We start from the raw sequence: 25911 nt of genomic DNA, 5'->3' as shown, positions 1-25911 counted from the left end.
AGTACTGGGATTTTATAGGTAAAGGAAAATGGCTCACAGTAATGGCCCAGGATGTAAAAATAAAGCAGAAATTAAAGCTGTACTCAGAAATGGGGACAGTCATGGTGAATGCATCCATTAAAATTCAACATATATATGTGAACTTGGAACTAGGTAAATTGAAAGGATGATGGGGTTGGAAGAGATGTAGGAGATGAATGAAAGAGATGACACGGATCAGAATGTACTGTACTCAGACTGACATGTTCCATTGAGCCCCCCTTGTACAACTACTTATGGATAATAACAACAATAATCATTCAAAGAAGACCTGTTCTTAACAGGAAAAATCACAAGTTCAAGGTTAGCCTGTTCCACACAACAAGACTGTCTCAATACCTTACCCCCAAACCAACAACAATAGAGGTTTTCCTCACCTCGCCAACTGCAAAAGTACTCCTGCTTTTTTTCTCCTTCACCCTGCCTCCTCATACATCATCCCGAGTCCCCAACTGGCCTCCTGGGCTCTTGTAGATACCATTATAACATTTGGTCGCTAAGGGTTTTTTTTCTCTGCTTCGCAATAATGCTCTGGTCCTTTGAATAGATAATTTCAATATCCCCTCCCCCACCTCCTCCATCTTTAGCAGCAAAAAAAAATACAAAACAAAAACAAAAAGGGTATTTGCTAAAATGTGGGTAGAGAACAAGCACAAAATGATGGTCACGAATACATGATGGAAAGCAGATCATTTTCAAGTTGGTCAAATCTAGCTATAGGTCTGCTCTCTGGTAAAATAAGAGTATACATTCCTTTTCTAACCCTAGACTGCTATGGATGCCGAAGGAATCCCTTAATCTTTAGGTTTTAGGTAGCAGCTTAGCCCTATCTAAAAAGTCTTGGCCTCCCCTCCTCCTCTGTCTGGTTAGCTTGCCTGCTGGAGTTAGGCAACTTTCCACTGCCCTTTTCTTACCTCTGGTCTCTCAGGAAAGGCAGATGCTTCTCTCCAAGGCCCAAATTCAACTTGTGGATTTAGGCCTTCTGTGCCTACCTCATCGATAACTTCCTTTGCCTTTTCCGTAGCTCTGTGAGACCAACAGACTGTCTAGTCATCCTAAGCATTTCATTAAGAAATGCTGGCAAGACTCAGTCTTTCATGCTTGAACAGCAAGCCTCTCACTGACACTTTCCTAATTAGCCACCATGCTAATCCATTGCCCTGACAAAGCTTCACCTACTGGTCTACCTGTGTCCCCATTTCATTTAATACAATCACTGCACCTATATTTTGGCTAGTTCCTTACGCTGTGCTTACCAATGGACAAAAGGCCACAAACATCAGTATCATGCTTTGAGAGACCACCTTCCATCTACTTCCTGGTCAGACAAGCAGAAAAATATACCCTCACTATCCTTCAAGGCCCCCAGCACCAACCTTCTCTTCCTCACCTGGACTTTCTCTTCATTGTTGCTCTGCACTGAGAAGTGCCTCTGATTAAAAACTCATTTGCAGAGCAGAGTTAATTGGCACAGTCTGAACCCAATGAATGCTCTCTACTCCCTGCCTCAGGTTACCCACTCCTCTCTCTGCCCCAAATACTCTCTGGGCCCTCTCCTCAGGGAGTGATCTTGCATAATCCTACTCATTACCAGTTTTGCCACATCAACACATCTTAACCATATAGTCACAATAACACACATACAATAAGAGAGGGATGGTCACTCACACATGCTCTTACGTGAAAACAGGCAGCTCTCTCCCTGGTAAGAAAAATATGGATCTCCACCCCACCACACACAAAAAAAATCCCAGGATGCCCCAGAATGCAGTTTCTTTTCTTCGTGACGTGTTGTAAAGCACGTCAGCTGCTCCCTGTTGCTGTGCAGATCACCCAACATCAGGTCACTGAGAGAGAAGGCAGCGCTCGCTCACACCGCTGATAGGATTAGGAGATGGTGCTTTGTCAGCCCTGACTGAGCCCAAGAAAGCTCCAGCAGACACAGGTGAGATGTGAGGAGGGGTGAATGTAGAGGACTAGGATGTGTCTTGGTTGCGTGGTGCAATGATTTCCTCTTTAGAAATGCATTTGTCTTGTCTTTTCTGTGAAGTTTGTAGTTGGGGGTGAAGAGGTGCCAATAAAAATCCTGTCCTTTCTTGCTCATCTGGATTCAGAGATTAGCCACTTTTAGATCTCACAGGAATTTCAAATGGCTCAAATAAGATAGATAGATAGATAGATATCCATGCATATATACATGGAGTTCTGAAAATGTAAACTTTTGTGTATCTGAAAAGGTATGAATCCCATAATTACCAATTTTGTGTAAAGAATCATATTGCTTATCCCAGATTTGGGGCATGATTATATAAAGACATTCCTTTTTTCTCAACCCAGCTCCCTTTTTTCTGGCTGGGTCTGGATATGTTTGTCAAGTATAATCTTTAAGGGCTCAAGCCTTTTAAGCAGTTGATAGTCTCTAAAACCCAGCAAGACATTCATTTTTCAAGAACAGCCAGACAATTAGAATAAAAAGACAGTAAGTATTTTAGTAGAGAAGGAAAATGATGCATAAAAATATTGTAAAGCAGATGAGATGAGCACATTATGCTGTGTTAGATTATATCCCTTTGATGATGTAATCCAGCTGTTATAAGACATTGCTCTTAATGACATGAGAAACACTCAAATGAAATTAAAGGCAGCATAGATATTATCATTTGTAAAACTTGCCTTTTAGAACAGCAGAAAACCAGGCTTGGGTTCCAAAAGTACAGAGCTAAGAGACGTCTGAACACTAAACCATCAGCCTTTCCCTAGGCAAGGTTGCTATGGTGATAGCAGAGCTACTGCACAGCCTCTCACAGCCTGCACTTCTGCAGTAAAAGCTTTCACAGAACACATGTTGGATTTTTTTTAGGCACACACCCCATCATCAAATACAAAGACATTACTGGAGAGATAGCCTTTATCTGAGCATTTGTTAAACTCAAGTTATCTCTATCTTCTTTATCCTAACTGGCGCTGTTAGAGGATCTGTGCTCATATAATCAGTTCTCGGATAGCTGTACACTGGTGTCTACTGTACGGCAGGAATGATGCCAGGCCTGCTTAAAATCAAAATCACAACACCTAACCTGGAAAGAAATGTGAAGCAAACAAGGAGCGGAAGCCTTATAGTTTCGGCCACTTGGCATTTATTATATATGGAGGGAGAGGTGTGGAGAGAGAGGAGGAGCTGGGGAGGGGAGGGAGGGTCTGTGAGGAGGAGAGAGAAGAAATGAGGCTAGAGAGATAAACAGAGCAACCAAACCATTAATGTAACCTTTGTGTTACATTAAGGAGTATAAATATTGAAGGAGAACAGACCAGTGTGGAGTTTGAGTGGAGAAATCTTTATTTGGCCTTTTGAAAAAAAAAATTAAAACTAATTGAGAGGAAGGAATGAGAGGTAAGACTGGAAGTAGAACCATTTCAGTTAAACTACTACTGAAATAATCTAGAGTGATTACAGTTAGACTTGCAGATGAAAATAATGGAGAGAGACAGTGGACAGGAGATCAGATTCAAGTTTTCAGTTGTCAATTTAGCATGAAGATACTTTGACAACTCAATGCAGTGTTTCTGCCATATAGTTCCTTGTCTCAATACTTTTTCTGCTTGCAGGTCTTAGGGCTTAAACTTAGGCCAAAGGCACTGTCTTTGAGTTATTTTGCTCAAGATTAACGCGGTCCTTTTTCAGCCACAGCTCTGTTTCTGATTTTGCATTTCTTTGTTGTTTTCTGAGGAGAGGGGGTTGGTAGTTTAGTGGAGATAAGTGTCTCATAAGCTTTCCTGTCCTGGCTGGCTTTGAACCTGGTTCTTCATATGTATTTCCTGAGTATCTAGGATTAAAGATTGGATCCACCAGCCCCTGGCTCCTGGCACACAATTTTGAAATAATAGTGTATTATTCTGTCATTTGGATCATCCATTTCATGAGATCCGTAGTTGAACTAGATTTGGATGTACAGAGGATGAGTTAATCATTTCTCCCCAAGTAAACAGTCCTAAAATTTCTAGCCTTACTGCTAAAGACAACTGACTAGATTGGAAAGGGAGGAGATTTGTGAAATTACAGGCAGAAAGCAAATTGATTCCACTAATCCTGTAGGCTTAGGATCTCTCGGCACACTGGGATTGACTCAGAAAGGGAATGTAGTGATCAGACTGCCCACCCTGTTAAAGAGAATAACAAGAATTTGTGCCATTTAACACGTTGAAGTCTATTGCCAGATAAGAGCAAATGGGATAAATCAAGACCAGTAAATCTACATCCTCAAGTGGACAGGTTTTCAAGGGCTCCTTTCTTTGAGCAAATTTATCTACATCACAATTGCTTTTTTTGCCTGTTGCATAAAAGGCATCAGCAAATACCCGACCACCAGGACCTAACCTAACCATCCCTTGGAAAGCTTTCTATCTGCTGGGTACAGCTGTTTGCTTTCCCTCATCTAATCCTCAGCTACCCTCGAGGTGGGTATTGTCTGTTTCCCTCCCTTTATCCAGGAGAAACTTGAAGTTCACAGAGGTCAAGACCTTAGGCATGAAGGCTCTAGGGCCTGGAGGATGTGGCATGCTGGCTTGAACTTGATTTTCTGAGCTCAGGAATGGTATTCATCCCCCCGCCCCCCCCCCCCCCCACAGCAGTGTCTAGACTCTTGATCTAGGGCGACTGGGGCACAGCTGGGGAAAGGCTGCTGCTGTCCCCGTGAAACGGCACGACTTCCGCCGGCTCGCTTGGTGGCAATGGGCGGTGCAGCCAGCCCCAGGCCCCAGGTGACCCACGTGCTTCTGACACCCGCGGTGGAGAGGCCAGGTCAGCCCCGCGGCCGGCGGCTGCGCTGGGGTCGGGGAGGGCGCACGCCCAGCCTGGGTTACTGTGTGGAAACTGATATGGAGATGAGCGGGGTTGGGGGAGGGGACAAGGGGAAACACACAAACAAACAAGTAAACAACTTTCCTTCCATCTCCCTGTTGGCTGTTGGGGAGGTCAAGCTTAAGTCAGCCTCGCCATCCAAAGCGCACCCCCAAGCACACCTGAAATCGGGGGTGCAAACGGAGGGTGGGGATCGCACGCGGAGGGGAGGGGGCGGCCCGGACCCCCGCGGGGGGACGGCGCTCGGGGTGGGTTCCCGCGGTGGGCAGTCAGGGGACCCGCAGGTGAGGGCGCGGGCGGGGCGGGGCGGCCGCAGGGCGGCGCGGGGCGGGACGGGGCGGGGCGGGGCGGGGCGCGGAGCCCGCGGAGCCCCAGCGCCCCCGGCGGCGGCGGTGGCGGCGCGTCGAGTCCGCCGCAGCCGAGCGGCTGAAAACCGCGTCCTCGCTCCCGTGCACGCAGGTGCCTCCTCCTGGACGGCGGCGACGGGAGCCGGCGAGCGGCGGCGCCATGGGGCCCCTCCGGGAGAGCAAGGTAAGGGGGCCGCCGGATGTGCCGTGGGGTGGCGGGGTCGGGAGGAGGGTGAGAGAGCGGGGAAGGGCGGGGGGGGGGGGGGGCGTCGGTTTCTGCGATGGGAGGTGGCAGGCGGGGAGGTTGACAGGCCGGGAGGGGGCAAGTGGGGAGGGGGCAAGTGGGGAGGGGGCAGGTGGGGAGGTGGCCGGGGGGGGGGGACGATTTGGGGAGGGGAGGATGAGGCAAAGATGGAAAGATTGGACTTTAGAGGGTTAGCTAGTCCTGTCTTCTGAACCTGGGTGATTTGGTCCGGGATATGTGTGTGTGTGTGTGTGTGTGTGTGTGTGTGTGTGTGTGTGTGTGTGTGTGTGTGTGTGTGTGTCTGTCTGTCTGTCTGTCCGTCTGTGAGTACGCGCGCGCGCTCGTGGGTCCGCAGGAGGAATCTGACGTCTTGGTGACTGTGAAATCAGGACTGCAGCCCGGCAGTGGCCGACAGCGCTGGCTCAGATCCGGCGCGGCGCCCGGCTGGTGTGGGGACACACCTGCTGGGTGGACTTGCCGTGCGGGGGCAGATCCACGATCGCGAGGCCGGGCCAGGCTCGCGGCTCCCGCCCGCCCCGGGTGGCGCGAGTGCGAGGAGCTGGGGTTCCCCGGGCCACGCCTGTGCCGCGCCGCCTCCCCGCCTCCCCAGGTGTTGACTTTGGCAGGTGACCCCTGGCTGGTGGTGAGCTGAGGGAAGGAGCGGGGGTCACGTGGAGGAAAGGTGTCTGTTACCTGAGCCAAAGCCTTCTTTCAGTGGCCGGGCGGGAGGGAGCTCTGGAATTTGGGGGAGAGAAATGGGGGGGGGGGGCGCTTCTCTGAGGACTTGGTTTTCACAAGGCAGAGTCCTAGTGACCCTGAGAGGGGCACTGGGGTCTGAGGCTTTCTCTGCTTCTGGATCATTACAGCTGAGGGGCTTCCTCGGGCCTCAGTTTCCTCATCTGTAGCTAGAGACAGAAAATAGCACCCTCTCAGTGTTGCAGCCTGAGGGACAGAGAGCCAGAGAGATAACTGGTGAAAGCGCCTTTACACTGGAACGCCTGGTCAGAATAGTACTTTCTTGTGCATGTGTTTAAGGCAAGGCAATGTAGTGAATGTTGCATTTTTTTAAGGAGGGAGGGAGGGAGGGAAAGAGAGAGAGAGAGAGAGAGAGAGAGAGAGAGAGAGAGAGAGAGAGAGAGAGAGAGAGAGAGAGAGAGAGAGAGAGGTGCTTTTTGGGGGGGTATTCTGCAAGGAAAACAAAGCTAAACGTGATGTTTGGGGCCATCTTCCTGGGTATTGGATTTGTGTTTGCTTTTATTCTTGGCAGGGAGCCTTGTGTACCAGGATATTAATGAATAATTAAGGTCCTGTCCGGAAGAGGAGGAGGGGTTTTAAAGATAAGTGTGTGTGTGATCCATCAAGGGAAAAGAAATTGTTTCAGATCTAGGAGTCTTTTTTTCTTCTTCTTCTTTTTTTAGAGACAGGGGGAAAAAAGTCAAATTTTCACCTCTAATTTGGGGAAAAGCACAATAGAAATCTAAAGGAAGTAACTAATAGGCCCTGGGTGGCGAATGGGTAAAGGACCTAGGGCTGGGTAGTGTTAGAAAAACCCAATGTAAGAATGGGAGGGTGGGGAGGGGTGTGGTAGCCGAGTGGGGGTGGGGATACAGACAGAAGAGTGAGCTCAGCTATGGGTCTGAGGAGCTCACTTCAGTTCTTCAGCTAAGTACTACACTGAATGGTATTCAGAAATGTGGCTTCTTAGCTACTAGCCTTGATGGCTTCCACACGAGTGGACCATGGGAAACAGATTCTCTTGATCTTATGTCTAATTTTGAGAAGGAGCAGAAAGCACAGCACCACGAGAAGGAGCTTTCCCGAAGTCGGATTCCACGGTTGATTCTTCGACCTCATGTGCCTCAGCAGCAGCACAAAGTATCCCCAGCCTCTGAGTCTCCCTTCTCAGAGGAAGAGAGCAGAGAGTTCAACCCCAGCAGCTCTGGGCGCTCGGCAAGGACCGTCAGCAGCAACAGCTTCTGCTCAGGTACAGTAGCCATTGGGAGACTCCAGAGCGTGAGCTTGTGGCTGGGGATAGATTGTGCCATGGATCTGGCTGGACCCCTCTGAAGGTTAGGATTTCCACGGTTAGAATGACTTCTACATTGAACCTTTCTGTCTTAATCTACACATAAAGGAGATTCATTAGACTGAGATCTGAGGATCTTGGTTCATTGCCAGGCTGGGCAAGAAAGTCCTCATGAGACTCTTATCTCCAATTAACTACTCAAAGACCAAAAGTGGCATTGTGGCTCAAAGTGGTAGAGCAATAACCTTGAGTAAGAATAGCTCAGGGACAGTGCCCCCCCCCAGGTCCTAAATTCAAGCCCTATAACCAAAAAGAAATAAACACACACTCAGATTCAACCTATTGGAACTTTATACTTTTTTTTTTTTTTTTGCTAGTCCTGGCTAGAACTCAGGGCCTGAGCACTGTCCTTGGGCTTTTTCAGGGGCTCTGCCACTTGAGCCACAGCACCATTTCTGGCTTTTTCTATATATATGGTACCAAGGAATCAAACCCAGGTCGTGCATGCTAGGCAAGCACTCTACCACTAGGCCAAACTCCCAGCCCCTGTACTTTTTTTTTTTTTTAATATACTATTCTACTTCTAATCTACTTTGTAATTTAGAATTGAAAAATCTAACTTTTTGTTCCTGGGACTGCTTAAGAAGTGTGTTCTTTTGTAGAATGCACAAATGTTAGCAAACTGAATTTTGTGCTAACAATCTTAATATGTCTTGGTTTATTTAATATGAAGTCTCCAACATAAAGCAACATCTAAGAAGTAAGGTCAAGATCACAGAGGACCAGCCACAGGGGATGAGATTGCATGGCTAGCCCTGTAGTTTACTGGGAATCAAGGGGTCTCTGCATCAGTAGGCCTGATTGTGGGTGGGGCTGGTATCCCTGACTTGGCTGCTATTTACTATGTGACTTCAAGTATGTTGCTAAACTCCATAAGCTTCAGTTGTTACAACCATAAAATAGGATATTCCTGGGATAGTCTAGTAGTACAAGTTGAATAGCTCTTATCAGAAATCTTTGGAAACGTAACTATTTGGGATTTCAGATATCTTTTTTTTCTAATTTGGAGTCTTTTTTAATATATAATGAAACATCTTAGGTATGGAAGCCACATCTAAATATGAAATTCACTTACATTTTATATGCACATCTTACACACATAGCCAGAGGTAGTTTTAATGCAGTATTTTTAATGTCCCTACTATTTGCCTGGAATCTATGACATGAAGTCAGATATAGAATTTTCTACTCATGGCTTTATGTTGGTGCTCAAACAGTTTCCTATTTTGGAACATTCTGAATTTGGGGTTTTCTCATTGAGGATCAATCTGTACCTCATTTGCAAAGTTGCTAAGAGGTTGTTATGAGACCACTTAATCTATATGAACCCCAGTGCAGAATCTGGCTCATGGAGATGCTTCATAAATGATGGTTTTTCATATGTTGAACTATGATTTGTCTTGGCAAAAAAACTAAAAAAATTTACATAACTTTTCAAGGTGCTATCAAGATTACCTGACAGGCTTAAAGTATATACCTTAAAAGGATGTGTATTCTTTGATAACTGTTAGGAATCTGAGTAGTATTTGAAGGAGTACTTGGTTTATGGTTAGTAAAGGACTCCTATAGTGGATGAGGCTTATTTAGGACTTATTTATGGAGCATGTATTTTGAAAATGAATGCACATAGAAGGCCCATGTGAATGGAGATGCTATGCTTAATGTTCCATTTTAGCAGGATTCAACATTCCACCACATTGAGTACTAAGAACTACATTTTTTCAGGTCATTTTATAAATATAGCTTTGGATTTATGGCATATTTCCACAAAATAATTTTCCTCCTACACACAAGTTGTATTTTAGAAAAAAAATACTGTGCTGCCTGCTTTTATTTATTTATTTCATTTTGAAACCTCAAATTCTCTACTTGGTTCTGGGGGAAAAAAAGACAGTTTTAAATGTCATTGTCATTTGAATGATAGAAATCTAATTGCAAATATTCCTCCAGGGGGAGAAAAAAAGAAAGAAACCAGTGTTCCTGACAAGCTAGAACAGTTAAAGTTTCTAGATTCTTAAGCTATGTTCACAGAATGTAGCTTGTTCCTTTAACTGTTCTGGAACTCAGGACTCAGCCATTTCAAGCTAATACCACCGTGTTTACATAACTCCATTCCAACTTCATTGCTGATATCCTCTTCACATGATCAGTTTCTCCATAACTCCAGGGTGAATAGAATTATCAGGAAAAGGAAAATTGGCTGAAACAACACCAAAAATAATCCAAGGTTATATTTAGAAAATATTGAGGTAAGCCAAATTGGACTCTGGTGGCTCATACCTGTCATCTTAGCCACTCAGGAGACTGAGACTGAAGATTCATGGTTCAAAACCAGTTCAGGTAGGAAAGTCTGTGAAATGCTGGCCTCCAATTAATTACCAACAAGACTGAAATGGAGCTATGGCTCAAATGGTAGAGCACTTGCCTTGAGCAAAAAAGCTCAGGCCTTGAGTTCATGCCCTAGGACCAGCACCAAAAAACAAAAACAAAAGCCAAATGAACCATTAAAATTATTCATTTTGGTTATGAATCATTCTCTCCTAGACCCATTTCCTGAATCCTTCCCTGTTCTGGGAAGAATGGCCTTGCGCCTCATCCTTAAATGGTGTACATGAACATCTCAAGTAGATACTAATCCATCTGCCATTAACTAACTTGAGAACTGAGTGGCAGAAACATGGTGTCTGTAAACCAATCTTTTAATCTTCAGCTTTGCACTCTTGTCTCAGATAGGCTTCACTCTCTTCCTAGGCTTCTCCATCTTCCAATGTTGACCATTCCTCAAGGTTCAGCTCTGATACCTTTCCCTTTCTTGCTTTCCTTTCCCACCGAGCTCTGATGAGCCTTACAAAGGCTTCTGAATGCTGAGTGACTAAAATTGACAGCGTCAAGGCCTTTGGGGGCATGTTAATGATGCTTTAGGAGGTCAGTCAGTGGGTGGGAAATAAATGGGTTTGGTACTATGGGGAACACTAATGCTGCAGGCAGTAAAGTAGAGAATGTAAAACGTGTCAAGCCAGCAGGGGGAAACAGCTGGTTTTATTCCTTCCCCCCACCCCCACTCCTCAACACTGAAGCCAGAATATGCCTTGCTTAATCATGACAGTTAAATGAGACAAGATGCAAGTATTATCACAAACATTTAAAATTGACATTCTCTGCCACAATGAAACAAAAATAACTTAGAGGTATTTGCCAGCACCAAAGCTTCATAGTCTTATAGGTTCAGTTTCCCCTACATTATGTTCATTAGAAATCACCACACTCAGCACAGTGAAAGGGATGTGGGGAGTTCATGAAATTCATACCATCAGAGAAGGGAAATACGAGGAAGATGTTACTCACACACTGAAATTTAATTTGGAAATTACATTTTCTCTTCCTCAAATCTGTCTCTAAGACACTTATTATAATATGCATAATATGTTCTAAAATGTTCATTTTTGAAAGGAAGACATTGTGCTGAGCCAATAATGAAGGGTCTGGCATTTATATTATATACAAATAAATATTCAGAGTGGGAGGTACTTACACGTTGACCAAGACAATGACAATTCTGCATCATGTAGCTCCTCAAACTCATGGTTTTTTTTTGTTTGTTTTTCCTTACAATTTTACTGATCTGTGAAATTCAAAGACTGACACTTTTGCCTACTTTCTCCTATCCCTCTCCCACTCCATTTCCTCCTTCTTTTCTTCCCATGGGAGCCCAGGCAAGGAACATTTAATGACTGGATATGCTAATTTGTATGTTGTGTCTCATTTCAGAGGGTTGGAGTTGTGTGTGACCTTTTGCAATATATTTGGGGTGTGTCCCCAAAGAGTTCTTCTTTGAATAGCTGCTTCTTGACAGATTCTTTTGGAAGATTTATGTATGTTTGTACATTTATGCATGTTTTGCACTTGATCATCATCCATGCAAACAGTCCATTCCTTAAAGCTTCTATTCCATCTTATCACCTTGACCTTAATTGGATGCCGTTACATTTATGTTGCTTTGGAGATCAGGCCCTATTTTGTGTGTTTAGTAAGTACAAAATTATACATATTCAGAAAAGAGTACTGAGGGTTTTATTTAAATAAAAGAATGTGTAGGAAGTCTAGTGAATGATAACTTCATAAAAATCAAGCCCCTCCAATTATCCAACTTTTAATCTCTCATCTTTCATGAAAAGTAATAAATATCACCTATGTCCTGTGTGTTCTGGGTATGATCAATTGGATATAAACATCTACTCATCCTCCCTGCCTTCTCTCTCTCTCTCTCTCTGTCTCTCTGTCTCTCTGTCTCCTTGTTAGTGATGGGTTGTGTTTGTCATCAGAACGTGATCTCAACCACTATTAGAAAAGCGGGCATCCTGGTGAGCCTCTGGTACCTGGCGAGCCTCTGGTGACCTGGTGAGCACATGAGGCAGACATTGGTCACCTGCTGTGGGTTAGCAACATGCTGTGCATTCCTCTTTGCCTAGTTGAGGCAATAATTACCCCTTGGAACTGAGAGGCAGATGGATTGCTGGGTTTTAAGCTCATTCTCCTTGGGGTGCCTTGTAAACATGGCAGGTGGAACAAATTATGCATATAGAAAACTGGTTATTTTATGAGAGACCAGTAATTTCCCCAAGTTATTTTCATGCTTCTAATATGGTCCTACCATGGACAAGTGTGTCAGCCGTATTGAAAAGCATGTACCCAGTCAACAAACAAAATAGTCAAAATTGGAGATTTTTTTCCCCCTAATCTCCATCATGGTGTTAGCAGAATGTTGGGTTTTTTTTTCTTTTAACAGTGTCTTGAAAATAAACATTTCTTTAAATGCCAAAAGACCTAGAGATAATTGTTGTTGCTGTTTGAGGGCAGAACAATTAAGGCAAATTATAACCTGACTGGTGAGCTGCTGAGGCATGACAGAGCCTCCAAAAATCTGCTGGCCTTGCCAACCAAAAATATTTCTGCTATGCTCTTGTCTAGTTGAGGAAACTTGGCATCTAGATGAAGCAAATGAAATGGTGAGGGCTGAGAGGAACTGCTTCAAGTAAAGAGAGCTGCCATACCAAATTATCTATAATTGAATGAATGCCAACCTACGGTGAATTGAAAAACAAAGACCCTAAGAATTTAGTTATTGTTTTATGAGTGAGGGAACGAGGTGCTTTTGCATTAACATACTTCAAGACTTCATTACCACAGCTACAGAAATGTATTCAGGTTACAGGTGGTGGGGACATAGGACATTTTTTGAGACTATGGTAAATGCAATTAGGACAAGAACAAATTGACTTTTCCTTTCAATAAAATAAAAATTCTCACTAGTGGAGACTGTGAAAGATGCAAGAGATGGAGATTTACGCTTACCTATGTTATGGTTCTTAATCTGAAAATATCACTTGCATTCTAAAACATTCATCTTTCTTTGTATGTCACAAATGTTTACTATTATGGTCATCATCGTAAAATTTGCCATTATATTAATTAATTAATTTGTTTATTTATTTTGGCTTGAACTTAGGGCCTGGGCACTATCCTTGGGCATTCTCAAGGCCAGAGCTCTGCTCTATCACTTAAGCCACAGCACCACTTCTGGCTTTTTCTATGTATTTCTTCTTTCAGAAGAAATCCTGGTTAAGTCTATAAAGTAATGGTATTTACTGCTACCTATGTGGCCTATTCACTCTTTTCATGTGTTTGCTCTCTCTCTCTCTCTCTCTCTCTCTCTCTCTCTCTCTCTCTCTCTCTCTATCTATCTCTCTCTTTCTCTCTCTCTCTCTATATATATATATTTATATTCCCCCAATATATATTTTTAAATTAATTTACTTTATTGTCAGAGAGGTGATATACAGAGGAATTACAAGTATACGAGTCAGGTAATGAGTACATTTCCTTTCATATAGTGTCTTCTGTTCCCTCATCTGAAACATTCATCTTTATGGCAGCATTTGCCTGTTTCAGAGTATGTGGTTTGTCTACAGGAGAATCATCAGCAAAACTTAGCTAAAATTAGAATAGTGCATCCTCACTGTAAAATCTCTATCTTGGAATGGTCAGGGCAATGAATCTATATTTTATATGTTTTCTAGATTGTCTACATGCATGCTAAAGTCTGAGACTCCCTGCTTTGCAGTCTTTGTGTGAAATATGAGGAAGACAATGATTATGCCCAAACTGGAACTACAGAATGCCTGAAGGTCAAAGATGGTGAAAATGCTGACCAACAAGCTCTTTAAATCAGTGGCCATGGGAGAAGGGAAATTTCTCCATGTTCCAGGAATATATAACTTTTTTTTTTTTTGCCAGTCTTAGGCTTGAGCTCAGGGCCTGAGCACTGTCCTTGGACTTTCTCAAGGATAGAGCTCTACCATTTGAGCCTCAGCACCACTTCTGGTTTTTTTTCTATGTTTGTGGTACCAAGGAATCGAACCCAGGTTCTCATGTGCAGGCTAGGCAAGCACTCTACCACTAGGCCAAACTCCCAGTCCCAGGAATGTATAACTTTTGACTAATGGCAAATCTCAGGTCATTTATCACAGCAGTAATATTATGTATTTCTATACAAGGGATTTAACTTGTTGCAAATGATAGAAAAGTGAAGGGAAAAACAAAGGATGTTCTTACTTAACTTTCTATGCATTTCTCTCTGTCATTACTTCCTCTAGCCACATTTACTATATCATTTTCTGTCTTTGGGATTGGGATGACTGGGCGCACTAAGAGTAGACCCAGTGGATACAAGGAATAAAGGAGAAACTGAGGCCTGGAAGCTTTATGACATTCCACACTTTACAACTTTTTGCCAACACATAGTTGTACAATAAGTATAAATTAATTTCCTGCAAAACACTTTGGAATTGTTCTAAGACTCCAAAGATGAATGAAGAATAAAGATGGGGTAGAGGAGGGGGCAGGGAATCAGTTATTTTACAGCCTGAACTTGACCCTGGACAAATGGGATAAATCTTTGGATCTGATACCCACACTGGTATCTTTTACTCTCTTGTTTCATGTCCCTAACCCTTTCATCCACACCCAGGGTGCACACCACACCCACATACACACACACACACGCACACACACACATATTCTTGCCCTGTAATTTGAGCTTGTTGCTCCACTTATTATCAGCATTGGCCACTCATATTACATAAGGCCGAAGATGCTAAGACAGAGCATTAATTAGCATTATGTACTAGATGAGATTAAACTATGGCATCAGAAGATCTGAGTTAAAAGCATAAAATAGACTAATAATAGACTCATGGTATGAGTAAGTACATTTTTAGTTGTCCATCTGTAATCTAACAATCTGCAATCTTAAGTATTCCAAAATTCCAAACTTTTGAGAGTCTATGTAAATATTCCAAAGTTCAGTAATAGGCACACCTAACCATCTTGGATACTAAATACATAACCTATCCAGATTAGAGTAGAAGGCCAAGGGTGTAACAACATCCAAATTTGCTGTGCCTTGCTCTGTTTCCTTGAGCATGGTTAGCAGACCTGGTTTTATAATGTCTTGTTGTGTTACTTGGCTCTTAGTAGACAACAGACTAGTAAGAAAAGGAACAATATTTTAAGTCTTCACAGTACATGGGACAATAAGTGTTTAACATTAAGTATTTTGTGAAATTTTGTGAAAGGCAAAATACTGAGAACAGGACAAGTTAAGAATTCTTATTTGACAAAATTTATTGAGAATGGGCACTATCATAGTCACTCAATGAATAAAGCATGTAAACACATATTCAGTATACAATTTAATAGTTTTCTTAAATAAAGGAAATCTTCCTATCTTGATTTCAACCTGCTGAAATTTCAAGAACAGCCATGACCCAGTACTGTCTAGAAAAGAGACCTCTTGTTAAGAAAATCAGAAAAACGCTTTCCTGAATCATTGGCAAGATTTTTAAAGGATATATAAGAGAAGCAGAATGTGTCATGAAGGAAAAGAGATCCATGTGTGAAAAGTGAAAAGATTTATGAGGATCTGTTTAGGAAACCATGAGGAGTACTGCATCACTTAATCCTTTTTTCACTGTCATGTAAGCCTAAACCGTGAGAAAATCCAACAGCCAAGATTACCTGTGTAGCTGCAGGTCACACAGTTGCATTTCCCAGGCTCTGACTTGACACCAGCCACCACCCTGTTTCAACCTCCAGGCAGGTTTTATTCTGAGAAAGCCTCAGTCTCCTTCCACAGACCTGGAGGGGGATGGGTGAGCTTCCTATGTACAAGACTGATGGATGGATTTCTGCAGGGTGATTCAGGGGTACCATGGCAAATCCTGACCCCTGCTCTTCTACTTGCTGACACCACGCAGCTGCTCTCCTGCCTAGGTAGACAGCCCCTGACTTCTGGGTAAGCTGAGTTCCATCAGCTGGGAAGCCATTGGGGCTCCTGGCTCAGAACAGAGGTTCATCATTTCCTGTATACTCCTGTTTTGACAGGGACCCCAAACAAGTGCACACCTATGCTTGTCTTTGGGATGATGCAGTATGCACCCCTTCCCAGCAGAAACTCATATCCTTTTCACTTTCCCTGCTTGTATGGGTTTTCTCTGGGCTTCTCCTCTTCTTCCCTAGCTGGCTCAGTTTTCATTGTTTCTTTTCTCCATGTGTCTATAACATGTTCTCCTAGGTAGCATTCCTATCAGAGACTGACCTAGATTCCCTGTCTATTTATTCTGTGGTGTTAATGGGAGCTCTACCTTCTGTTTATGAGAATTATGTATTACTTTATCCATAGACCACAGAACACAGTTGTTAATAGATGTGCAAGCACATGTGTCAGAGTGGATAGCATTACAAAGGATTTATTTTGCTTTTTGCTAAAGATAAGCTAGGTATAACTGTGTTTCTTTTTTTTTTTCTGTTCACATATTCATTGTGGAAAGATACTTACTATTTTAGTAGCTGGGCTAAGCAATGAGCAAACTGGCCATGTCTCCTGCCCCAGCACCCAGAAGTCATCCTCATTTGTGTCCCTGAAGTGACAAATGACGTTCCACTCTCCAGAGGACCATCATTCATTCAACCATTCTATGAGTAGACATTTTGACTGTGACGCTAAGTTCCAATATTACAAAGTTTGTTTTATGAATGCCACTGTAATTATACTATGAGCATCTCTCTCTCTCTGTGTCCCACTCTCTCTCTGTCTCTCTTTCTCTCTGTCTGTTGTTCTTATATCCTTTTCACAAAAAGAAGTAAGGTAGAGTGAGCTCTGTGCATTGTAGAGCACATAATTAGCATGTAGAAGGCCTTAGGTTCAATTTTCAACCCTTATAGTCCGAGACTGAAGTAGACACCACAATGCATATGGATTACCCCAAACAATTCTTTGCTTGTAAATAGAAAGCCCAAATATCATAATTGTATAAGCTGTACAATATACAGTTTTGCCTTTCTCCCTATTTTTTTTTTTTTTTTTTTTTGCCAGTCCTGGGCTTGGGTTCAGGGCCTGAGCACTGTCCTTGGACTTTTTCAAGGCTTAGAACTCTACCACTTGAGCCTCAGCACCACTTCCAGCTTTTTTTCTATGTACGTGGTACCAAGGAATCAAACCTGGGTCTTTGTGCATGCTAGGCAAGCACTCTACCACTAGGCCAAACTCCCGGCCTCTCCCTATTTTTATCTCTTACTTTACCACCAGATTCCCCATTGTGAAAGGGAGGAAGAATGTTTACATTGGTGCAACACAGCTAATAGTAATCCAGGTGTTGTTAGGATGGTTTGGAACTTCTTTTTTTTTTTTTTTCCAGTCCTGGGGCTTGAACTCAGGACTTGGGGACTGTCCTTGGGCTTTCTCAAGGCTGGCACTCTAACATTTGAGCCACAATACCACTTTTGGCTTTTCTGTGTATGTGATACCAGAGAATGCAACCCAGGGCTTCCTACATGCTAGGCAAGCACTCCATCACTAGGCTATGCTCCTAGCCCTAGAACTTTCCTAATGTAAGCATTTGATGCCATAAAGCTGCTTTCCCAGTCTCGTCACTGTCTCAGCTTTATCTTCTCTCCCTATTCTTCCAGCTCTCTTCCCTTTCTCTTCCTTCTTTCCCTCATCTCCCCTAGGGGCACAGGAGACTTAAAGAAACTGAACCTTAAAAAAAAAAAAAAGCATGGCCTAGAAACTTCAAGTAAACTCATATTATGAAGGAAGAAGGAATGTCACAAAGATTTGTGACCGGCCTATTTTTGGAAAGATCATAATCCTGTGAAAGAATAATAGAAACAAAAACTTCTGTGACGGGTAAATTCGCCACCCACTACCTCACAGGAGTGATGGCACCTCCCTGTACCCCAATATCAGCATCAGCCCTCCTTTCATCAGAACATTCAACTTGTGCTATAATTTGCATCGCTAAATACTTGAACCATGATATCCCTTCCAGGGGCAAATTAATTAACTCAGTAGGAAACCAGATCCAATGCCCTTATTTCGGAAAGCATTTTGCATCTTCCGGGATATAGAGCTCACTTCAAGTGATTTGACAACATGTCTGTTTAATTCCACCAAGGGCTGCACTGAGAGACTTTTACAGGAGCACACCAGGTTCCAAAATAGCTCGGAAAATCCTGAGAATGTTTGCTTGTGAGATGACTGTTTCATCTCCAAGAAGCAAAAGCGGCATCCATTAAATAATCATTTCACTCTCCAATTGTTTGCAGAGATGCAGGCCGCAGGTTGCGTCTTATAGTGTAAGGTGTTCATTTTCATTACTTCATGTCCATAGTTCCTCTGTACTGGTGCCAGAACACAGGCAGCTCCCATGGGGAGAGAAGAATTTCCCCTTGATCTCTCATCTTTGCAGTTCCCATCCCCATTCCTCTGCTCCTCCTCTGTGTCACCAAGTCACCACAGGAGTGGTCTTTTTGCTATATCTGGCATTTCCTTGTCTGCCCTCTTAGTAGTCCTTAAGATGTTGAACAACTTCTTCCTCGGAAAAAGTTTTCATCTTTGGTTTGTGTGTTCTCCTGCCTCTCAAGGCACTGTCCTCTCACTCTTCTTGCTCCCCTTCTCTTTCTCTCCAGGTCTTTGCATTTAATTATACTTTCCTATAGCATGAGTATTCTATAGACCACCTCCACCACATTCATTCAAGTGCCTACTTGATATACTAGTGTCTTGCTTAACTTGTGCTTTACGTTTGCTATATCAAAATAAGAAATCTCAATTTCACCTTCTATATAAACTCTTTCCTTTAGACATGACCACCATATACCCAGTTGTTTAAGAGAAAAAAAAAACCTAGATGACATCATTGATCATTTATCTATCCAGTGAAGTCCTTCTCACGTCCTATCTACTCAATCTGCATAATGTTGTTTTTTAGTTGCTTGGTAACTATCACTCCTTAATACTCAATTGCAAGGTCCTTAAGGAAAAAGATGATTCTTGTTGGTCATTTTATCCATAAAATAATACCTGACACACAGAGGAAATTAGTAATTATTTGTAGAAAGTATAACTGGATCAATGAAAATGTGCGTGGATGCATGGATAGATGGAGGGACAGGTGAGACTTTTTGCACTTTTTCATTATAAATAAGTGCTTTCAATTATTTTTCCAAGTGTACCTGAAATTTGTTTTCTTTTTTCAACTTTTTGCTACTACTGCCCTAGTCAAAGAATTATCACTTTTCATTGTTCACATGTAGTGATCTTTAAATAGTTTATTTCAATTACTCCCTTTCATCCTACACAGGTCACATAGAATAATGGCTGTCTATCTGGAGTTAGCTTATTTAAATTTATACCACTTGCAGGTAAAAGATTGGGCAGATGACTTAAAGTGCTGATGCCGGATTTGCTAATCTGGATGATAATGGACCCCTTCGCAAATGGGTATTTAATTAAAGTAGTTGAGACTTTGTGTTAAGGTTTTATTTTTTAAACAAAATTTGGTCCTCAGTAGGCACCTAATATTAACATAGTTAAATATGTTATTATTAACTCAATCCATTCTCCTTTATAAGCATGAAGAACGTGTTGCCTTCTGCTTAATACATATTTAATTGCCCTCAAGATAAATATAATGACTGCTAGTCCATAATCCTGTATGGGTCTGGATTTTTGCCTCCCTCCAACTTCATTACTGGTCCTTCTATTCTTGTCACCCTGTACATTCCTTCTTATCTTGGAGCTTTTTGCACATCTTGTTCCCTTTGCCTGAAATTCTTTACCATGCTTTCCTTTCAATAGTTGCTTCAGATTTTTGTGTTCTCAAATTAAGTTACCTCTTTAGCTTTTCAGGACTACCTATCTAATCATTTACTTTCTACTTTCCACCTATTTAGTAAGCATAATTTACACAGTTTTATTTCATTAACAATATATCACATAATGCCAAGTATTATATCCACCAAGATACACTGTACTAATAAATTGACATTCTGAATGCTAATTCCTTTGTAGAAATACTTAAAATAATTTTTAAATTAATACATTAATTGTCCAAAATAACATTTTGATATGTTTTCTTACATGTTTCTTAACTCTCATCACTATTAGAGAAAATATTAATCTTAAGGAAAAATATGAAACTTGATTATAATTTCATCCACACCACATAAATGGCATCAATAATATTTTTTTTGGTCAGTCATGCACCTTGAACTATGAGCCTGTGCACTGATCCTGAGGTCTTCCGCTCAAGGCTATTACTCTACCACTGGAGCCATTTCTGGTTTTCTGGAGGTTAATTGGAGATAAGAGTCACAGGGCTTTAATGCCTGGACTGGCTTGAACCATTTATTACAGGCGTGAGCCACCTTTGCCTGGCATCAGTAATCACTTGTGGAGAGACTAATGGTTGGATGGATAGATGGATGGATGAGTGGGACTCTCACACTTCAATATTGAATACAAGTTACCAACATATGTATTTCTGAAGCAAAATTAATATAGAGCTTTGTAGGGTTGTGAGTCCTTACTTTAAGGAAATGTTAAAGTTAAATGAAGGAATAGAAATCTAGATGTTGCTACTGAAAATCTAGAATCCTTTACATATGTCTAAAGTGTGGAGACAGAAATACTAGGAACAGCTAGAAGGATTTTCCTCAAATTTTTGTGGTCTTCTTATTATGGGATAGCTTCTTCCTAACAGCTTCCTTTGTCTGTTTTTAATTTGGCATTCCTAGAATCACTAATGTTTCCTCTTGGAACAAGCCTAAGTAGAAAAAGGTGTTTTCTTCTTCATCTTTTTTTTTTTTTTAAGGGGGGTTGTGCAGGAATTTGGCTTAGTGGTAGACTGTTTGCCTAGCATGCATGAAGACCCAAGTTTGATTCCTTGGTACCACATACGTAGAAAAAGCCAGACATGGTACTGTGGCTCAAGTGGTAGAGCTCTAGCCTTGAGAAAACCCAAGGACAGTTCTCAGGCCCTGAGTGCAAGCCCCAGGATTGGCACACACAAAAAAAGCCAGCTAGATTAGTCTAATAAGCAAAATGTACTTTGGTCTTGCCAATCTGAGTTTGAATTCTGAGTTAATTACTTAGTAGCTGTGTGCCCATGAGATTCTCAGCCTTTCTAAGCCTCAGTTTTCCAAGATATTACATATTGAACATCTATAGTAGCCGTTAGTATGTTTGCCTTAAGATAGGTATTTAATAAATAATAGTTTTTGTCAGCTTCTCTGTATCCTTTCAGGAAATAAGCATGTTGCATGATAGTGTTTTCCTGTGGTTCAGATTAACCATGAATTTCAACCTTCACATTTTATATGTGTCCTTAATACTTCCAGTATCTGAAGTAATGAAATTAACAGTAATAGCAGTATGTTGAATATTGTAAATAGTCAATTATTATATATTAAATGAATGCCAGTAAACGTTGCTTTTCTTCATGAGAATGAACTGAATTTCTGTATCTTTCAAAGTAGCAATTATTTTCCTCCCCTAAATTATGAAACTGAACATCTAACAGCATCAAACCATAACTGAATGTTTCAAGACATTATGGCACAAAAACCACATTTTCTCCAGCCTGATGTTAGTTTTAAATGAGTCTTCTGAAATATTTTCTTTTGACATTCTGGAAAATGAATAAGCTCTGAGATCTAAAGTCAGAGGAGATGGTTCTTGGATTGTGAAAAATATTTTATTTCTAATCTTTAAAATGTGGTATTTTATTCTTGTCAAATTCTGAAAATTCTATGTAATTGATGCAAGAAGATGTGGGTAGGACTTGTTTGTCATAATTGCTGCCAAATGTGTTTGAAATATGACTGTGGGACACATTTCTTAATTATCAGGAAACTTTGTAGTACACATTCATGTGCACATTCAGACACTTTGGAAAATCTTAACATTTAAGACTATATAAGTTAATTATGCAGAAGTATTTATCACATACATATTTTCACATTAGAAACTGATGCAGAAAGGATAGATTTCTAATAAAAGTAATAAAGTTAGTATTTAATCCTCACATTAAAGTTAATATTTAATCCTCACATTAAATTTTAAGTAGAGTGAATGCTTATGAAGAGTGAAGCCAGTCATATTAAGAGAGAAATATATTGGTAAATACCTTTTCCCAGTTGGTTGGCTGTCTCTCTACTTTTGTGGCTATGCTTTTATCTGTGCAGAAACTTTTTATTTTTAGGTGTCCCATTTATCAAGTCTCTCTCCAATCTGTTGTGACCCTAGGATTCTGTTCAGGAATCTTTTGCCTGTGCCTATGAATTCCAGTGTCTCTCCTACTCTATCATGTAGCAGTTTCATAGTTTCCGGTCTCACATTGAGGTCTTTGATCCATTTTGAGTTAATGCTTGTGCATGGTGAAAGGCTAGGGTCAATTTTTAGTTTTCTGCATATGGCTGCCCAGTTTTGTCAGCCCCAATAATTAAATAGACTGTGTTTGTTCCACTGTATATCTTTGGCTCCTTTGTCAAATACAAGTTGACTATAGGTATGTGGTTCTATTTCTGGATCTTCTATTCTGTTCCAATGATCTTCTGGTCTATTTTTGTGCCAATACCATGCTATTTTTTTGTTCTTATGGATCTACAGTAGAGATTGAAGTCTGGTATTGTAATACCACCAACATTGCTCTTTTTGCCTAGAATTGTTTGGGCTATTCTTGGCCTTTTCTTGCTCTATCTGAACCTTTGGATTGTATCTTCTATTTTAGTAAAGAACGTCTTTGGGATTTTGATGGGGATTGCATTGAATTTGTATATCAATTTTGGCAGTATAGCCATTTTCACTATGTTGGTTCTCCCTAGCCATGAGCATGGGATGTCTTTCCATTTCCTAATGTCTTCTTTAATTTCTTTTGTTAGGCTTTCATAATTTTCATTAAATAATTCCTTTACATCTTTGGATAAGTTAATTCCTAAGTATTTTATTCTTTTGGGGGCTATTGTGAATGGGATCGTTTTCTTGATTTGGCCTTCGGTTTGTGTATTTTTGGTGCACAAGAAGGCTACTGACTTCTGAAGGTTAATTTTGTATCCTGCCACTTTGCTAAAGTGGTTTATTAATTCTAGGAGTTTGGGAGTAGAGCTTATTGGGTCACTGAAGTAGAGGATCATGTCATCTGCGAATAGGGATAGTTTAATTTCTTCTTTCCCTATGTGGATCTCTTTGATGTCCTTTTCTTGGGAAAAGATATTTACCAATAATACATCTGACAAATGCCTAATATCCAGTATCTACAGGGAACTTAAGAAACTAATCCCCCCCAAACCCAACAAACCATTCACTAAATGGGCAAGGGAACTAAAGAAAGACTTATCAAAAGAAGAGATTAAAATGGCAGAAAAGCATATGAGAATATGTTCATCATCATGGTCATAAAGGAAATGCAAATAAAAACAACCCTGAAATACCACCTTACCCCAACAAGAATGGCCAAGATTTTGAACTCAGACAATGACACATGCTTGTGGGGTTGTAGAGAAAAAGGAACCCTACTAAATTGCTGTGGGATTGTAAACTGGTTCAGCCACTCTGAAAGCAGTGTGGAGGTTTCTTACAGAACTGAAAAATGACCCTTCCTATGATCCCGCCATACCACTTCTGGGAATCTGCCCTGAACATCATAACCCAAGATATGATAAGGACACCTGCTCAGCTATATTCATCTCTGCACTATTCACAATAGCCAGGTGATGGATACAATCCAGATGTCCTACTGCAGATGAATGGATACATATATATATATATATATATATATATATACATACACACACAATGGAATTCTACATAGCCAACAGACAAGATAAAATAATGGCAATTGCAGGGAAGTGGATGAATCTAGAGCGAATCATGTTGAGTGAGATGTCAAGACCAAAGGAACAAAAGGTGCATGGTATCCTTAATATGTGGCTATTAGAACCAAACAGTATAAGAGAGAGGACTCAAAAGTTGTATACCCAATGCTATGGACATGGTATTGGAAATATAAACACAACTACATAGTCATAAAAACTTATGACTCTATAGACATAATGTTTTATTACATAGATTATTATTTATCTATGACATACAAACCCTCAGCCTAATTTTGATTATGTTCTAAAATCTAAGTGCCAGTGATTGTATATAGAGATTCCCTTCTTGAATACCTGTTTGTTAAACATGTCATTTGAAATATGATGTAAAAATCAATGTTAATATATTCTTTAATAAAAAAATTCAGTGTACAAAAAAGAGAAAGAAATATAGGTTCTTAGTTGATCATTTTTTTTTTCTGCTAGTCCTGGGCTTGAGCTCAGGGTCTGAGCACTGTCCTTGGACTTCCGCAAGGCTAGAGCTCTACACTTAAGCCTCAGCACCACTTCCGGCTTTTATCTATGTATGTGGTACCGAGGAATTGAACCCAGGTCTTTATGCATGCAAGACAAGCACTCTACGACTAGGCCAAACTCCCAACCCTCTTAGTTGATCTTTAACTTTAAAGAAAGAAAGTGTTTTAGTTAAGCATAAAAATATTGGATGAGATCACAAGGAACATATGATGAGATTTGGAATAAATAGGAAAAGATTTGCATATCAAAAACATTTTGAAATTAAAAACAACAAAGTGGGCGAAATATGACAATGGGTTATGCCATTTATATGAAGATGTAGTATGCACAGATCAATAAGAAATTTTAAAAGTCAATTAATAGGTGTAAGATATTAAGAACTACTAATGACTAAATTCATGGAAATTAAAATATCAAGATCAGTTTTAGTTATTGAAAAAGTATGAGCAAGACCATTATGGTAAGGATTTAGTAAATGTAATGTTCTTAATAAAAGAGAAAGACTTCTTAGAAGATTTAGAAATTTAAGTTGACATACATTCTATGAGCTAATAAAAAAAAATAGGCCAAAGATTTATGTATAAAATGTTTTCTTAAAGCAGCTGAATAATGTTTTCTTAAAGCAGCTTGAGAAAAAGATGGAAGCCTAAAAATATTCTGATAGATGGAATTTGTCCTTAAAATACCATCTGCATATCTACTTTAAATGAATACACGTTTAAAACAACATTTTCAAACACAAATATTTAAGCGTATTCAAAAATCAGAGGGGATATACAATAAACTTGGAGGTTCATTGTACACTTTATTCAAATTTAAGTGATAGAAAAATACTACATTTGCCACATTGTCCATTGTTTTCTTTTTTTGTTTTTTTTTTTATTATTTAGGTCATGTATAGAGGGGTTACAGTTACATTTGCCAGGTAGTGGGTGCATTACTTCTCACACATTAATACCCCTTCTTATGTTTTTGACCACATTTCACTCCCCCAAACCCTTCCCAATTGTCTTGCTTTCCCCTTCCCTATTTCTTTTTTTGCCATATATTTTTATTGTAATTAATAGAAGGGTTACATTATATTCACCAGATAGAAGGTGCATTACTTCACAAACATTGATACCCTTTCTCATGTTTGGTCCCCATTTCCCTCCCATTACCCCTCCCCCTCATCTTGTTTCCCCCCTTCCCTATCCAATTTCAAAAACCAAAACATATATATACAATATATTAGATAACCAGGTGAAATACTGTAACAATTTGAGATAACCAAGGGACAGCAAAATAGATGAGAGATACATAGTACATTAAAGACACGTTGTCCATTTTTTTAATCCTTTGCTGAAGGATTTTTAAAAAAATCTTCAGACATCATTATTTCACAATTTTTCTACATACTCTACTAACAAAATCATAGATATATCTTATATAATCATAGTGATATAATTTCTTTATATGGTTGATACCACTGAAATCTCCATTGTCTCAAAAGTACCTGTTTGCTTTCTCATCGTATAAATCAGTCCAGCGATCCACACATTTGTTATTTGCAAGGGCAGGATAGTAAATATTGTAGATTTTTCAG

At 40.6% G+C, this 25911-nt stretch overlaps 2 protein-coding genes across 7 annotated transcripts in view; one reads left to right on the top strand and one right to left on the bottom strand.

Annotated features, from left to right (window-relative positions):
* Nucleotides 1-1781, bottom strand: part of LOC150059138 (nonsense-mediated mRNA decay factor SMG5-like) — a 93887-nt gene extending 92106 nt beyond the window's left edge. The window contains exon 1 of the mRNA XM_090339285.1: nt 1720-1781. The gene's annotated coding sequence lies outside the window, so the exon portion shown is untranslated. The remainder of the gene's footprint in view (nt 1-1719) is intronic.
* Sybu (syntabulin) overlaps nt 1-25911 on the top strand; it is a 101529-nt gene that overhangs the window by 26504 nt on the left and 49114 nt on the right. For 2 of the 6 annotated variants that reach the window (XM_090339288.1, XM_090339286.1), the window contains exons 1-3: nt 1888-1984; nt 5357-5428; nt 7268-7472. In XM_090339288.1, coding sequence (XP_090195414.1) covers nt 5405-5428; nt 7268-7472 — 229 coding nt within the window. In that variant the 5' untranslated portion in view covers nt 1888-1984; nt 5357-5404. Of the gene's footprint in view, nt 1-1887; nt 1985-5356; nt 5429-5966; nt 6132-7267; nt 7473-25911 lie in introns of those variants that run through there. The other 4 variants (XM_090339287.1, XM_090339289.1, XM_090339292.1 and 1 more) reach the window with 4 other exon arrangements.

This window comes from Megascapheus bottae, chromosome 9 (genome assembly GCF_031878675.1).
Source record: "Megascapheus bottae isolate mThoBot1 chromosome 9, mThoBot2.hap1, whole genome shotgun sequence".
NCBI classification, from domain to species: Eukaryota; Metazoa; Chordata; class Mammalia; order Rodentia; family Geomyidae; genus Megascapheus; species Megascapheus bottae.
Note: the sequence above shows the minus strand (reverse complement) of the source record. Positions and strands in the feature narration are given on the sequence as shown.